Source organism: Salvelinus alpinus, chromosome 13 (genome assembly GCF_045679555.1).
Source record: "Salvelinus alpinus chromosome 13, SLU_Salpinus.1, whole genome shotgun sequence".
NCBI classification, from domain to species: Eukaryota; Metazoa; Chordata; class Actinopteri; order Salmoniformes; family Salmonidae; genus Salvelinus; species Salvelinus alpinus.
In genome coordinates, this window is record NC_092098.1 from 21,434,299 (window position 1) to 21,451,505 (window position 17,207).

The 17,207-nt window shown below is 41.1% G+C and overlaps 1 protein-coding gene across 2 annotated transcripts in view; it reads left to right on the top strand.

Annotated features, from left to right (window-relative positions):
- The window catches only part of LOC139537343 (sodium/potassium-transporting ATPase subunit beta-2-like), a 59,646-nt gene extending 42,457 nt beyond the window's left edge, over positions 1 to 17,189 (top strand). For both annotated transcript variants that reach the window (XM_071338548.1, XM_071338549.1), the window contains exons 2-7: positions 6,559 to 6,687; positions 6,876 to 6,974; positions 7,073 to 7,278; positions 7,436 to 7,495; positions 11,441 to 11,536; positions 11,757 to 17,189. In XM_071338548.1, the coding sequence (XP_071194649.1) occupies positions 6,559 to 6,687; positions 6,876 to 6,974; positions 7,073 to 7,278; positions 7,436 to 7,495; positions 11,441 to 11,536; positions 11,757 to 11,924 (758 nt within the window). In that variant the 3' untranslated portion in view covers positions 11,925 to 17,189. The remainder of the gene's footprint in view (positions 1 to 6,558; positions 6,688 to 6,875; positions 6,975 to 7,072; positions 7,279 to 7,435; positions 7,496 to 11,440; positions 11,537 to 11,756) is intronic.
- The last annotated feature ends 18 nt before the right edge of the window (positions 17,190 to 17,207 follow it).

A 17,207-nucleotide genomic window follows, 5' to 3' on the forward strand; every position in this document is an offset into this window, starting at 1 on the left:
GAGAGAGTGGTATAGTGTGATAAAGACAGAGAGAGAGTGTGGTATAGTGTGATAAAGACAGAGAGAGAGAGAGTGGTATAGTGTGATAAAGACAGAGAGAGAGGTATAGTGTGATAAAGACAGAGAGAGTGGTATAGTGTGATAAAGACAGAGAGAGAGTGGTATAGTGTGATAAAGACAGAGAGAGTGGTATAGTGTGATAAAGACAGAGAGAGTGTGGTATAGTGTGATAAAGACAGAGAGAGTGGTATAGTGTGATAAAGACAGACAGAGAGTGGTATAGTGTGATAAAGACAGAGAGAGAGTGGTATAGTGTGATAAAGACAGAGAGAGAGAGTGGTATAGTGTGATAAAGACAGAGAGAGAGTGGTATAGTGTGATAAAGACAGAGAGAGAGTGTGGTATAGTGTGATAAAGACAGAGAGAGAGAGTAGTATAGTGTGATAAAGACAGAGAGAGAGAGTGGTATAGTGTGATAAAGACAGAGAGAGAGAGTGGTATAGTGTGATAAAGACAGAGAGAGAGTGGTATAGTGTGATAAAGACAGAGAGAGAGAGTGGTATAGTGTGATAAAGACAGAGAGAGAGTAGTATAGTGTGATAAAGACAGAGAGAGAGAGTGGTATAGTGTGATAAAGACAGAGAGAGAGAGTGGTATAGTGTGATAAAGACAGAGAGAGAGTAGTATAGTGTGATAAAGACAGAGAGAGTGGTATAGTGTGATAAAGACAGAGAGAGAGAGTGGTATAGTGTGATAAAGACAGAGAGAGAGAGTGGTATAGTGTGATAAAGACAGAGAGAGAGTAGTATAGTGTGATAAAGACAGAGAGAGAGAGTGGTATAGTGTGATAAAGACAGAGAGTGGTATAGTGTGATAAAGACAGAGAGAGAGTGGTATAGTGTGATAAAGACAGAGAGAGAGTAGTATAGTGTGATAAAGACAGAGAGAGAGAGTGGTATAGTGTGATAAAGACACAGAGAGAGTGGTATAGTGTGATAAAGACAGAGAGAGTGGTATAGTGTGATAAAGACAGAGAGAGAGAGTGGTATAGTGTGATAAAGACAGAGAGAGTGGTATAGTGTGATAAAGACAGAGAGAGAGTGGTATAGTGTGATAAAGACAGAGAGAGTGGTATAGTGTGATAAAGACAGAGAGAGAGAGTGGTATAGTGTGATAAAGACAGAGAGAGAGTGGTATAGTGTGATAAAGACAGAGAGAGTGGTATAGTGTGATAAAGACAGAGAGAGAGAGTGGTATAGTGTGATAAAGACAGAGAGAGAGTGGTATAGTGTGATAAAGACAGAGAGAGAGAGTGGTATAGTGTGATAAAGACAGAGAGAGAGTGGTATAGTGTGATAAAGACAGAGAGAGAGTGGTATAGTGTGATAAAGACAGAGAGAGTGGTATAGTGTGATAAAGACAGAGAGAGAGAGTGGTATAGTGTGATAAAGACAGAGAGAGAGAGTGGTATAGTGTGATAAAGACAGAGAGAGAGAGTGGTATAGTGTGATAAAGACAGAGAGAGAGAGTGGTATAGTGTGATAAAGACAGAGAGAGAGTGGTATAGTGTGATAAAGACAGAGAGAGTGGTATAGTGTGATAAAGACAGAGAGAGAGAGAGTGGTATAGTGTGATAAAGACAGAGGAGTGGTATAGTGTGATAAAGACAGAGTGAGTGGTATAGTGTGATAAAGACAGAGAGTGGTATAGTGTGATAAAGACAGAGAGTGGTATAGTGTGATAAAGACAGAGAGAGAGAGTGGTATAGTGTGATAAAGACAGAGAGAGAGAGTGGTATAGTGTGATAAAGACAGAGAGAGAGAGTGGTATAGTGTGATAAAGACAGAGAGAGAGAGTGGTATAGTGTGATAAAGACAGAGAGAGAGAGTGGTATAGTGTGATAAAGACAGAGAGAGAGTGGTATAGTGTGATAAAGACAGAGAGAGAGTGGTATAGTGTGATAAAGACAGAGAGAGAGAGTGGTATAGTGTGATAAAGACAGAGAGAGAGAGTGGTATAGTGTGATAAAGACAGAGAGAGAGTGGTATAGTGTGATAAAGACAGAGAGAGAGTGGTATAGTGTGATAAAGACAGAGAGAGAGTGGTATAGTGTGATAAAGACAGAGAGAGAGAGTGGTATAGTGTGATAAAGACAGAGAGAGAGAGTGGTATAGTGTGATAAAGACAGAGAGAGAGTGGTATAGTGTGATAAAGACAGAGAGAGTGGTATAGTGTGATAAAGACAGAGAGAGAGAGTGGTATAGTGTGATAAAGACAGAGAGAGTGGTATAGTGTGATAAAGACAGAGAGAGAGAGTGGTATAGTGTGATAAAGACAGAGAGAGTGGTATAGTGTGATAAAGACAGAGAGAGAGTGTGGTATAGTGTGATAAAGACAGAGAGAGAGAGTGGTATAGTGTGATAAAGACAGAGAGAGAGGTATAGTGTGATAAAGACAGAGAGAGTGGTATAGTGTGATAAAGACAGAGAGAGAGTGGTATAGTGTGATAAAGACAGAGAGAGTGGTATAGTGTGATAAAGACAGAGAGAGAGAGTGGTATAGTGTGATAAAGACAGAGAGAGAGTGGTATAGTGTGATAAAGACAGAGAGAGAGAGTGGTATAGTGTGATAAAGACAGAGAGAGTGGTATAGTGTGATAAAGACAGAGAGAGAGAGTGGTATAGTGTGATAAAGACAGAGAGTGAGTGGTATAGTGTGATAAAGACAGAGAGTGGTATAGTGTGATAAAGACAGAGAGAGTGGTATAGTGTGATAAAGACAGAGAGTGGTATAGTGTGATAAAGACAGAGAGTGGTATAGTGTGATAAAGACAGAGAGTGGTATAGTGTGATAAAGACAGAGAGAGAGGTATAGTGTGATAAAGACAGAGAGAGAGGTATATTGTGATAAAGACAGAGAGAGTGGTATAGTGTGATAAAGACAGAGAGAGAGTGGTATAGTGTGATAAAGACAGAGAGTGGTATAGTGTGATAAAGACAGAGAGTGGTATAGTGTGATAAAGACAGAGAGAGAGTGGTATAGTGTGATAAAGACAGAGAGAGAGGTATAGTGTGATAAAGACAGAGAGAGAGGTATATTGTGATAAAGACAGAGAGAGTGGTATAGTGTGATAAAGACAGAGAGAGAGTGGTATAGTGTGATAAAGATAGAGAGAGAGTGGTATAGTGTGATAAAGACAGAGAGAGAGAGTGGTATAGTGTGATAAAGACAGAGAGAGAGTGGTATAGTGTGATAAAGACAGAGAGAGAGTGTGGTATAGTGTGATAAAGACAGAGAGTGGTATAGTGTGATAAAGACAGAGAGAGTGGTATAGTGTGATAAAGACAGAGAGAGAGAGTGGTATAGTGTGATAAAGACAGAGAGAGAGTGGTATAGTGTGATAAAGACAGAGAGAGAGGTATAGTGTGATAAAGACAGAGAGAGTGGTATAGTGTGATAAAGACAGAGAGAGAGTGGTATAGTATGATAAAGACAGAGAGAGAGAGTGGTATAGTGTGATAAAGACAGAGAGAGAGTGGTATAGTGTGATAAAGACAGAGAGAGAGAGTGGTATAGTGTGATAAAGACAGAGAGAGAGTGGTATAGTGTGATAAAGACAGAGAGTGGTATAGTGTGATAAAGACAGAGAGAGTGGTATAGTGTGATAAAGACAGAGAGAGAGTGTGGTATAGTGTGATAAAGACAGAGAGAGAGAGAGTGGTATAGTGTGATAAAGACAGAGAGAGAGGTATAGTGTGATAAAGACAGAGAGAGTGGTATAGTGTGATAAAGACAGAGAGAGTGGTATAGTGTGATAAAGACAGAGAGAGTGGTATAGTGTGATAAAGACAGAGAGAGTGTGGTATAGTGTGATAAAGACAGAGAGAGTGGTATAGTGTGATAAAGACAGACAGAGAGTGGTATAGTGTGATAAAGACAGAGAGAGAGTGGTATAGTGTGATAAAGACAGAGAGAGAGAGTGGTATAGTGTGATAAAGACAGAGAGAGAGTGGTATAGTGTGATAAAGACAGAGAGAGAGTGTGGTATAGTGTGATAAAGACAGAGAGAGAGTAGTATAGTGTGATAAAGACAGAGAGAGAGAGTGGTATAGTGTGATAAAGACAGAGAGAGAGAGTGGTATAGTGTGATAAAGACAGAGAGAGAGTGGTATAGTGTGATAAAGACAGAGAGAGAGAGTGGTATAGTGTGATAAAGACAGAGAGAGAGTAGTATAGTGTGATAAAGACAGAGAGAGAGAGTGGTATAGTGTGATAAAGACAGAGAGAGAGAGTGGTATAGTGTGATAAAGACAGAGAGAGAGTAGTATAGTGTGATAAAGACAGAGAGAGTGGTATAGTGTGATAAAGACAGAGAGAGAGAGTGGTATAGTGTGATAAAGACAGAGAGAGAGAGTGGTATAGTGTGATAAAGACAGAGAGAGAGTAGTATAGTGTGATAAAGACAGAGAGAGAGAGTGGTATAGTGTGATAAAGACAGAGAGTGGTATAGTGTGATAAAGACAGAGAGAGAGTGGTATAGTGTGATAAAGACAGAGAGAGAGTAGTATAGTGTGATAAAGACAGAGAGAGAGAGTGGTATAGTGTGATAAAGACACAGAGAGAGTGGTATAGTGTGATAAAGACAGAGAGAGTGGTATAGTGTGATAAAGACAGAGAGAGAGTGGTATAGTGTGATAAAGAAAGAGAGAGTGGTATAGTGTGATAAAGACAGAGAGAGAGTGGTATAGTGTGATAAAGACAGAGAGAGTGGTATAGTGTGATAAAGACAGAGAGAGAGAGTGGTATAGTGTGATAAAGACAGAGAGAGAGTGGTATAGTGTGATAAAGACAGAGAGAGTGGTATAGTGTGATAAAGACAGAGAGAGAGAGTGGTATAGTGTGATAAAGACAGAGAGAGAGTGGTATAGTGTGATAAAGACAGAGAGAGAGAGTGGTATAGTGTGATAAAGACAGAGAGAGAGTGGTATAGTGTGATAAAGACAGAGAGAGAGTGGTATAGTGTGATAAAGACAGAGAGAGTGGTATAGTGTGATAAAGACAGAGAGAGAGAGTGGTATAGTGTGATAAAGACAGAGAGAGAGAGTGGTATAGTGTGATAAAGACAGAGAGAGAGAGTGGTATAGTGTGATAAAGACAGAGAGAGAGAGTGGTATAGTGTGATAAAGACAGAGAGAGAGTGGTATAGTGTGATAAAGACAGAGAGAGTGGTATAGTGTGATAAAGACAGAGAGAGAGAGAGTGGTATAGTGTGATAAAGACAGAGAGTGGTATAGTGTGATAAAGACAGAGTGAGTGGTATAGTGTGATAAAGACAGAGAGTGGTATAGTGTGATAAAGACAGAGAGTGGTATAGTGTGATAAAGACAGAGAGAGAGAGTGGTATAGTGTGATAAAGACAGAGAGAGAGAGTGGTATAGTGTGATAAAGACAGAGAGAGAGAGTGGTATAGTGTGATAAAGACAGAGAGAGAGAGTGGTATAGTGTGATAAAGACAGAGAGAGAGAGTGGTATAGTGTGATAAAGACAGAGAGAGAGTGGTATAGTGTGATAAAGACAGAGAGAGAGTGGTATAGTGTGATAAAGACAGAGAGAGAGAGTGGTATAGTGTGATAAAGACAGAGAGAGAGAGTGGTATAGTGTGATAAAGACAGAGAGAGAGTGGTATAGTGTGATAAAGACAGAGAGAGAGTGGTATAGTGTGATAAAGACAGAGAGAGTGGTATAGTGTGATAAAGACAGAGAGAGAGAGTGGTATAGTGTGATAAAGACAGAGAGAGAGAGTGGTATAGTGTGATAAAGACAGAGAGAGAGTGGTATAGTGTGATAAAGACAGAGAGAGTGGTATAGTGTGATAAAGACAGAGAGAGAGAGTGGTATAGTGTGATAAAGACAGAGAGAGTGGTATAGTGTGATAAAGACAGAGAGAGAGAGTGGTATAGTGTGATAAAGACAGAGAGAGTGGTATAGTGTGATAAAGACAGAGAGAGAGTGTGGTATAGTGTGATAAAGACAGAGAGAGAGAGTGGTATAGTGTGATAAAGACAGAGAGAGAGTGGTATAGTGTGATAAAGACAGAGAGAGAGAGTGGTATAGTGTGATAAAGACAGAGAGAGTGGTATAGTGTGATAATAGTGTGATAAAGACAGAGAGAGAGTGGTATAGTGTGATAAAGACAGAGAGAGTGGTATAGTGTGATAAAGACAGAGAGAGTGGTATAGTGTGATAAAGACAGAGAGTGTGGTATAGTGTGATAAAGACAGAAAGTGGCCAAACTAAGTATTGTCTTGGGTCTTAGACAATATAACACCTCCTCTACATGACCTTTTCAGGCTTTGTTTTTACATAGGGCAAAATCTTAAATGGCACCCTAGTCTGTATAAATGGGGAATATGGAACGGCCATATTCTGTAATGGCCCCATTGTATAGGTAATAGGGTGCCATTTTGGACATAGCCGTATTTCGTTGAATGTTGCGTTTCCTTTGAACTTGTGTGAAGTTAATACTGTGTCTGTGTGCTGGCTGTGTCTCCCTCCCAGGCCTCATCCTGCTCTTCTACCTAGTGTTCTACATCTTCCTAGCAGGCATGTTCTGCCTCACCATGTATGTCATGCTGCAGACCTTGGATGACCACAAACCCACCTGGCAAGACAGGCTTGGCACACCAGGTATTATACACTAATACACCAATACCACAATTTAAGAGGTTTTGATACACTTAAACCTCACATTACAAACTAACATTTTTACAATTGCTACTGTATAGTCGTGAACACCCCAGACAATCACACATTGTACTGTATACATATGATGAAGGCTAAAATCCCTCCCTCTCCTCTTTCTCTCTTTTCACCAGGCATGATGATCAGACCCAGGGGAGACACCATGGAGATCAACACCCACAACACTGAGAGCTGGGACATGTATACCAAGACCCTGGACAATTTCCTCTCCCGTGAGTATGTTTCTGTCAGCTTGTGTCTCTGTCTGTCTCTCTAATGTAATTTCCATTGGGGAAAACAACATGTTAAACTGTATTTCTCTCCCATCCAGCCTACAACAACTCTCTGCAGGCTGAGAAGAATGACGAGTGCACACCGGACCAGTACTTTGTTCAGGCAGACAGTGGTGATGTGAAGGACAACCCCAAGCGCTCCTGCCAGTTCAACCGCACCCTTCTACAAGAATGCTCTGGCCTCGATGACCATACCTATGGATACCAGGCTGGCAAGCCATGCATCATCATCAAGCTGAACCGGGTATGGGAGAAGCAGAGGGGGGGGGAGTTTAGAATTGTTTGTTTTATTGTTTTCAGAATCACAACATTTCTCAGTTGAATGGATCTGTTTTAAGGAGGGATGAAGTGGGGACGGGGGTGAAACTGCCAGGTTAACACAGGTCTGTCTGTCCCTCTAGGTCATTGGGATGTTGCCAGGAAAGGATGGCCAGGCTCCATTTGTCACTTGTGGAGCGAAGGTGAGCCTCTCTCTCGCTCATTCAGTCCCCCACCTCTCAGAATTAACCCATCTTGTATCTTAAAAAAATAACAAATCTTTTACATTTATTTAACCAAGTAGGCCAGTTGAGAACAAGTTCTCATTTACAACTGTGACCTGGCCAAGATAAAGCAAAGCAGTGCGACAAAATCAACAACACAGAGTTACACATAAACAATTGTACAGTCAATAACACTAAAGAAAATAAAGATTTTTCTATTTATGTACAGTGTGTGCAAATGTAGAATAGTAGGGAGGTAGGCAATAAATAGGCCCTAGAGGTGAAATAATTACAACTTAGCATTAACACTGGAGTGATAGATGAGCAGATGATGATGTTTTCCCGATCGTCGTTGTAAGTATACTCAGACCAAAGCGCAGCGTGATATCGGTTCCACATCCTTTTATTTTAAGAGAACCGAACAAAAAAAACAAAGAATACACGACCAGTGAAGTTCATGCAGTGCTCACAGACAACTACACAGAAACAAGATCCCACAAAAACCAGTGGGGAAATGGCTGCCTAAATATGATCCCCAATCAGAGACAACGATAAATAGCTGCCTCTGATTGGGAACCATACCAGGCCAACATAGAAATAATAACCTAGATAGGAACACCCCCCCCCCCCCTAGTCACACCGCGAACTAACCAAAATAGAGAATAACAAGGCTCTCTATGGTCAGGGCGTGACAGATGTGCAAGTAGAGATACTGGGGTGCAAAAGAGCAAGAGGGTAAGTAATAATATGGGGATGAGGATGTGCTATTTACAGATTGGCTGTGTACAGGTACAGTGATCGGTAAGCTGCTCAGACAGCTGATGCTTAAAATTAGAGAGGGAGATATAAGACTCCAGCTTCAGAGATTTTTGCAATTCGTTCCAGTCATTGGCAGCAGAGAACTGGAAGGAAAGGCGGCCAAAGGAAGTGTTGGCTTTGGGGATGACCAGTGCAATATACCTGCTGGAGCGCATGCTACAGGTGGGTGTTGCTATGGTGACCAGTGAGCTGAGATAAGGCGGGGGGTTGGGCAAGTTGCTGCAGGGGGTGCTGAGATGTTGGCCAGGGTAGGGGTAGCCAGGTGGAAAGCATGGCCAGCCGTGGAAAAATGCTTATTGAAATGATCGATTATCGTAGATTTATCGGTGGTGACAGTGTTTCCTAGCCTCAGTGCAGTGGGCAGCTGGGAGTAGGTGCCCAAAACTTTTTGGAATTAGTGCTACAGGAAGCAAATTTCTGTTTGAAAAAGCTAGCCTTAACTTTCCTAACTGACTGAGTATATTGGTTCCTGACTTCCCTGAAAAGTTGCATATCGCGGGGGCTATTCGATGCTCATGCAGAACGCCACAGGATGTTTTTGTGCTGGTCAGGGCAGTCAAGTCTGGGATGAACCAAGGGCTATATCTGTTCTTAGTTCTACATTTTTTGAATGGGGCATGCTTATTTAAGATGGAGAGGAAAGCACTTTTGAAGAGCAACCAGGCATCCTCTACTGACGGGATGAGGTCAATATCCTTCCAGGATACCCAGGCCAGGTCGATTAGAAAGGCCTGCTCGATGAAGTGTTTTAGGGAGCGTTTGACAGTGATGAGGGGTGGTCGTTTGACCGCGGCAGTGATCGCTGAAATCCTGGTTGAAGACAGCAGAGGTGTATTTAGAGGGCAGGTTAGTCAGGATCTAAGAGGGTGCCCATGGTTACAGATTTAGGATTGTACCTGGTAGGTTCATTGATGATTCACATATGGTGTCCAGGGCACAACTGGGGGCCGAGGGGGGTCTATAACAAGCGGCAACGGTGAGAGACTTGTTTCTGGAAAGGTTGATTTTTAAAAGTAGAAGCTCGAATTGTTTGGGCACAGACCTGGATAGCATGACAGAACTCTGCAGGCTATCTCTGCAGTAGATTGCAACTCCGCCCCCTTTGGCAGTTCTATCTTGTCGGAAAATGTTATAGTTAGGGATGGAAATTTCAGGATTTTTGGTGGCCTTCCTAAGCCAGGATTCAGACACGGCTAGGACATCCGGGTTGGCGGAGTGTGCTAAAGCAGTGAATAAAACAAACTTAGGGAGGAGGCTTCTAATGTTAACATGCATGAAACCAAGGCTTTTGCAGTTACAGAAGTCAACAAATGAGAGCGCCTGGGGAATGGGAGTGATGTTGGGGGCTGCAGGGCCTGGGTTAACCTCTACATCACCAGAGGAACAAAGGAGGAGTAGGATAAGAGTACGGCTAAAGGCTAAAAGAACTGGTCATCTAGTGCATTCGGAACAGAGAGTAAAAGGAGCAGGTTTCTGGGCGCGGAAGAATAGATTCAAGGCATAATGTACAGACAAGGGTATGGTAGGATGTGAGTACAGTAGAGGTAATCCTAGGCATTGAGTGACGATGAGAGAGGTTTTGTCTCTAGAGGCACCATTTAAGCCAGGTGCGGTCACAGCATGTGTGGGGGGTGGAGCATAAGGGCTAGCTAAGGAATATTGAGCAGGGCTGGAGGCTCTACAGTGAAAGAAGACAAAAATCACTAACCAAAACAGCAATAGACAAGGCATATTGACATTAGGGAGAGGCATGTGTAGCCGAGTGATCATAGGGTCCAGTGAGTAGCTAGGTGAGCTGGAGACACGGCGATTCAGACAGCTAGCAGGCCGGGGTTAGCAACAGGCTAGCAGATGGGCCTCAGGGGGACGTCGCAACAGGAGAGTCTGTTGAAACCCCCTCGGACGGTTACGTCGGCAGACCAGTCGCGATGGATCGGCGAGGCTCGTGTCGGCAGCAAAGGGTCCAGGCCAATTGGCAAAAGAGGTAATTGAAGCCCAGGGATTGCTTGATGGAATCTCTTCAGCTAGCTGGGAGATGGGCCTAGTTCGAGGCTAGCTCCAGGCTAACTGGTGCTTGCTTCGGGACAGAGACGTTAGACAAGAGTAGCCACTCGGATAGCAGCTGCGATGATCCGGTGTAAAGTTTCAGAGCTTGCGGTAGGAATCCGGAGATGTGGTACAGAAAAGCAGTCCGATATCGCGCTGTGCAGGCTGGCAGGAATTGCCCGGGCTGAGGCTGGCAGTCCGAGTTAACGGTGATGACCGCTAGCAGTGGCTAACTGACTACTAGCTAGTAGCTAGTTAGTTGGCTAGCTTCAGAAGGGGGTTCCGGTTCGAAAGTGTAAAAATAGCAGATCCATACCACATTGGGTGAGGCGGGTTGCAGGAGAGTATGTTCAGTCCGTAGATGGAAAATTAGATATATTTTTTTTTTTAACAAATATATATGATGAAAAACGATATATACAAGGGACGGGACAAGACAATCAAAACAGACATCGCCACTGCTACGCAATCTTGAAATATTGTTCTCATCTATGTCATCCATTAGGTTCCTTTATGTCTGTGTCTTTCTTTGCTCGTCTGTGTTGCGTGATACAATGTAATTTCATCCTTTCATACCCTATGTGTATTTTGTTGTTCTCTTCTTTTCTGTTACCATCCATTCTGTCCTTCCACTCTCAGAGGTACAAAGTTGGCAAAGATGAGTGGGTAAGGGTGCCACTGTAGTGATCTTAGTGACAGATAGATATGTATTGTAGTAGATATGTATTGTATAGTTGCTAGTGACATACTGGTACCCTCAACTTTTTATATTCCAAGCTAGAGAGATACAATAACGTTGTAGCATAGCATGTACAGGTAGACTCTGTCTAAAATAAATGTCAATAAATAGTAGTTTACTATTGCAAGTCCACAAGGACAGTATAGAGATAGACATGCAGTAAATGCAGGAAATGTAATTTCCATCAAGTCTACTCTAATTGCCATGGTGTCCTTTCAAAGCTCGTCCACTCCTTCAGATTGGGCAGTCCTTCCCTGCTTGCCCACACACTTCCGACTGAACATTCCCTAACTAATAACCTTGATCCTCTGCCCCTGCAGAAAGAAGACTCTGATAAGATTGGAGAGGTGGCGTACTACCCTGAAAATGGCATCTTCAACCTCATGTACTACCCTTACTATGGCAAGAAAGCTCAGGTGAGAATCCCGCGACACCAACCCAGCAACACTCAGAAAGCATCACTTATAAACCTATTTTTATGGTTAGAATAACTAATATTAGTGATCCAATGTCATTACATTGTTATTACGCATTCATCTGCATGTGCTTTCAATACATTATAGATCAAATGTTTCTGGAAAACAATGCTGAAAGCTTTATGTAACAATAACTTACAAATCTATTGTCTTGTTTCAGGTGAACTACTCCCAGCCTCTGGTTGCCATTAAGTTCCTCAACATCACCCTCAACGAAGACATCAACATCGAGTGCAGGATCATCTCCAACAACATTCCTCCTGGGAGTGAAAGAGACAAGTTTGCTGGAAAAGTGTCTTTCAAACTGAGGATCAACACTAAACAATAGATGTACTTTCTCTTTCTCTCACTAACATGTCCACCCACCTCTTCATTCTGTGCACAGGTACACACACACACATACAGAAACAGATAACAGAATTAACACCCTCCGTTTGACGAATAGAATATGTTTACAACTTCCATTTACCCTCGATGTCGGACATTGTATGCCCAGTTTAGTGATGTCAAATTGGTGCAGTAAAAAGGGTGGTAATTCTGTCTCTGTTTTTTGTGTGTGAGATTTGGGACTGATTCTGTTCTGTAAGTTACTTTGACTTGAAGTCTATTTATCAACACGTCTTACCAGTTTATTGTGGGTCCTTCCTTGCTGCCTCCCTCTAGAGTGCCCCTTTATATACGAATATACACAAAACGCAATACTAAACGTGTATATCTAGTTATATATAATAATATATATATATATATATAATATATATATATAATCAGTATGTCTATTTTATTGCACTTGAATAGTTCAACAGCTAAACGTATGATGTAAAAACAATTTTGGTGGATGAATGCATGAGTCATTTTTCATGTGTGTATTGTCTTTAGTGTCCTAAGAAAGCGGGAGGCCTCATGTCCCCGCTCTCTGCTCTGCTATGTGGGAATTATTAATTAGGTTATGTTAAACCACTGGCCACCAGCACTCTGCAGTGATCATCCAGTTTAGCCCCCCCACACAGCCATTGTGTGAATGAAATGTGAGCTATAAGAAGATAGCATCTCCAGCATGGGGAGTTATAGAGGTCAACACCTTTGAGTATGTGTATGTGTGTGTGTACTGTATGTGTATGTTTGTATGTGTGTGTGTACTGTATGTGTATGTTTGTATGTGTGTGTGTACTGTATGTGTATGTTTGTATGTGTATGTTTGTATGTGTGTGTGTGTGTGTGTGTGTCTGTATGTGTATGTTTGTATGTGTGTGTGTGTGTGTGTGTGTGTGTGTGTGTGTGTACTGTATTTGTATGTGTGTACTGTATGTGTATGTTTGTATGTGTACTGTATGTGTATGTTTGTATGTGTACTGTATGTGTATGTTTGTATGTGTACTGTATGTGTATGTTTGTATGTGTGTGTGTACTGTATGTGTATGTTTGTATGTGTATGTTTGTATGTGTGTGTGTACTGTATGTGTATGTTTGTATGTGTGTGTGTACTGTATGTGTATGTTTGTATGTGTGTGTGTACTGTATGTGTATGTTTGTATGTGTATGTTTGTATGTGTGTGTGTACTGTATGTGTATGTTTGTATGTGTGTGTGTACTGTATGTGTATGTTTGTATGTACTGTGTTTGTATGTATGTGTGTGTGTACTGTATGTGTGTGTGTGTGTGTGTGTGTGTGTGTGTGTGTGTGTGTGTGTGTGTGTGTGTGTGTGTGTGTGTGTGTACTGTATGTGTGTGTGTACTGTATGTGTATGTTTGTATGTGTACTGTATGTGTATGTTTGTATGTGTGTGTGTACTGTATGTGTATGTTTGTATGTACTGTGTTTGTATGTATGTGTGTGTGTGTGTGTGTGTGTGTGTGTGTGTGTGTGTGTGTGTGTGTGTGTGTGTGTGTGTGTGTGTGTGTGTGTGTGTGTGTGTACTGTATGTGTGTGTGTGTACTGTATGTGTATGTTTGTATGTGTGTGTGTATGTGTGTGTGTACTGTATGTGTGTGTGTACTGTATGTGTATGTTTGTATGTGTGTGTGTACTGTGTTTGTATGTATGTGTGTGTGTATGTGTGTGTGTGTGTGTGTGTGTACTGTATGTGTATATGTGCGTGTACTGTATGTGTATGTTTGTATGTGTGTGTGTGTGTATGTGTGTGTGTGTGTACTCTATGTGTATATGTGTGTGTACTGTATGTGTATGTGTGTGTGTGTGTGTGTACTGTATGTGTATATGTGTGTGTACTGTATGTGTATGTTTGTATGTGTGTGTTGTGGTAAACCGTGGAGTGTTGGGTGGAGCGTGCAGAGATTGACACAGAGACAGGGAGGCTTTAGTCCGCAAAAACAACTTTACTAAGACAGAAAATAAATATATAAAATAAATAACTTAGGTTTTGCTCGGTCTTCCTTCTCTTTCTTAACTGGTGTCCGTCTCTCTCTCTTCTCTCCCGCGGTGTGCCATCGTGCTCCTTATATTTCGCCTCCACAGCTGGTTGGCACGTTCCTCTAATTACCTCCACTTAGCTGTCCGTGTCGGGGGCCCAGCTCCCGTATTCCCAGCAGAGGGAGCCAACGTCGCCTCACGTACCTCCCCTCTATTACCATTCCCCGGGGTAGACCTCCTGGGATACCACAGTGTGTACTGTATGTGTATGTTTGTACGTGTGTATGTTTGTATGTGTGTGTGTACTGTATGTGTATGTTTGTATGTGTGTGTGTACAGTATGTGTTTGTTTGTATAACAAAATTCCATTTGCAAGAAAAATGTCATACTGTAGGTTTGGAAGTTGCATATGCAATGTGCAATATTCATTAGAGTGACAAATCATACACATTCTTCACATTAAACAGGACTCTTTTGTTATAACCACTTGAATTGCACATCAGTCATGAATTGGATCAGTCTTCCATTACAGGAATTTACATCGTTCTTACAGTGCACACATGGTTTGTGTTCACAGCTGTGTTCCTCCAGCTCAAGGGCTAGGTCTTTTTGCATGTACATCACATATATTTCATGTTTCTGGACATTTAAAAAAATAAGATGATGTTATTTTATTTTGTATTGATTTGCGCTGGTTTGTGTTTTTCTTGTGAAGACGAGATGCTTATGGTTCTGTGGATAAGGACATATGGAGAGTTTGTTTTTGTTTCTATGTTTGTTTAAACTTATATTCCAAAATGTCTGACTGACTTCATCAGTTTGTACATGGCTTGTTACTGCTGTGATAGCCTTCAAACTGAGATGCACTGACTCTAACATTTCTGATTACATTGACCAGAATGTCTGTATGGCTGTTTTTGGTAATACCGGTCATTTGTTTGATTTTGGTAGGATTCTCTGCCATTCCATTGCTTTAAACAGGGGAGTACAACAGACCAACCAACCTTGGAGTTGGAGGCTGTACTCTAACTATAAACATCTACAATTGAGCGTTTAGGAATTTGCTGTAGCATGGTTGTCAATGTGCTGCTGACTTGATTAGGTACACATAATAAGAAAAGCCCATCCATCAGTTGAGGGATCTGTGGATCTGAGCGAGCGCTGCTGAACCCAGGCACCTTGCCTTGGCTGTGACATTGTGCCAATGTGACTGATCCTGCTACGACATCATAGCAACACTTTCAGAACACTAGAATCTATCTGTTCACTCAAATGAAGGATTGTGTTGACTTTTAGGGCCTATTCTTCTCTGTCAGTATTGTATATCAATACATTCTCCTTCATTTGGGTTGAAGTGGTGCCTCGGTAATATCATCATCAAGACTGACAGTAATACTATGTTTTGTTTGATAGATGTGCTGTATAATGCATGTTGAGGTATATAGGAGTGATTGAACAAAGTAAAGTGACTCCATGCTGAACATGCATGCTGCATGTAGCCTACCAATAGTCCTTGTTTTTGAGCAGTGCTAGTGCTACCTATTCCTTATCATTCCTGCTCCACTCTGTCACGCTTCATTTCACTCTTAATCTGGTCAGATAATCCAAAACAGGTCCCCTTCTTTATCCTCTCTTTGTAGTTCCACTTTATGTCAACCCTCCGTCTTTTGCTCTTTCTCTCTCTCTCTCTCTCTCTCACACACACACACACACACACACATCATCCATGCTTTCTGTTAAAATATGTCAGGTGAGGAAAGACTATGGTATGTGCTTAGTTCCACAGTTACTTTACACTATAATATTATCAGGGTTTTATCCATGTGACCCACATATTGCCATGTTGTACCACAAGCCATTTTTCAGCATGAGCCCATTCCATTCACAATTCAATCTACAAGTAAATGTGTATACTATCCATGATGTGTGTAGCCACGCACTTACAGATATGTGGATATATTCCTGATGGCAAAATGAATGCTTTTCTTTGCTACATACAAGATTAGTCCTGCCACATTCCCTCCAACCAAAGATATTCATGAGAATTTTAATAGTATGAAAAAAAACGTGCTGCAACTGCCAGACCACAGATCTTTCTGAGAGAAAGGATTTCATTTAAAACATGTTTCAGAATGATGTGTGAATGTCATTTCATGAGCAGTCCTATTCTTACATAATGATACACACAGAAGGAGCATGTTTCACTAAATGACAACAGTGCCTCTTGGTGGACAGATCGTGTTGTTCCCCAGTGTCACCTGTTATATAATAATATCTCCATATATCCCTTTTTAAGTGATCATTTGGAAATTTCTTCAAAAAGCAATAGATTTATTTCCTGTGTGGCTGTTTTTATTCTTGGAATGGCTGCAACAAATGTATAGTAACATAAATAATCAAGAGCGTGAGGAAGAAGACACAAAGAACATGGAAATATTACATTCACATATAGATATACTTATGTTTGCTAATGCGCGTCTTAAAGATTGAACAATAGAAACATAACGATTTTGTTTTCAAAAAGATAAAGTATTTTTATTGTTATTTTGTTGTAAAGAGGAAATAATGTATTAGCTTTGTATTGTATTAAGACAGAGGTGCTACCTGGTAGGTTTTCGACCTGTAATCTCAGAATTCTGAGTGAGACTGAAGAAAACTTGATGATTAAACACATACCAAGTCATTGTCTACTGGTTACTCTTTTAGGTGAACAGTGCATGTCTTTATATGGGCACCAAGATGATGAGATGAAGAAGGGCATCCTCTTCTGGTATTGGTTTGATCAGTTACACTGATTCAATAGAAAGCTGCATATTTACAGTAACTGCAAAGGATTTATCCCCAAACAGCACAATACTTGCCTGTGTCCACTGCATGTGGAAACTAGTGTGAACTATTTGTTTCAAACTCACTTCTAAGCAGCAAGACAGCTTTTCACTAAAGGTCCTCCTGAAAAATAATATAAAAACGTTATGTCCCTGAAAATCTTGAATCAGACAGACAGCTTATTAAAAACGATCTAAGGCAGAACTCCTTTGAAACACTTTGGGATAGTCTCACCCAAAATGAATTGGCTGATAATTTTATTATTTTTTTGCTGTATGTATATTATTGTATGTATATAATGTTTTTGCTGTATGTATATTATTTCATGTATATCATTTTTTTGCTTATGTTCATTGTAAAAAAAAAAGAAGAGAAATCAATAAATGTGATTGACAGAAACAACCAGATAGGTCTGTT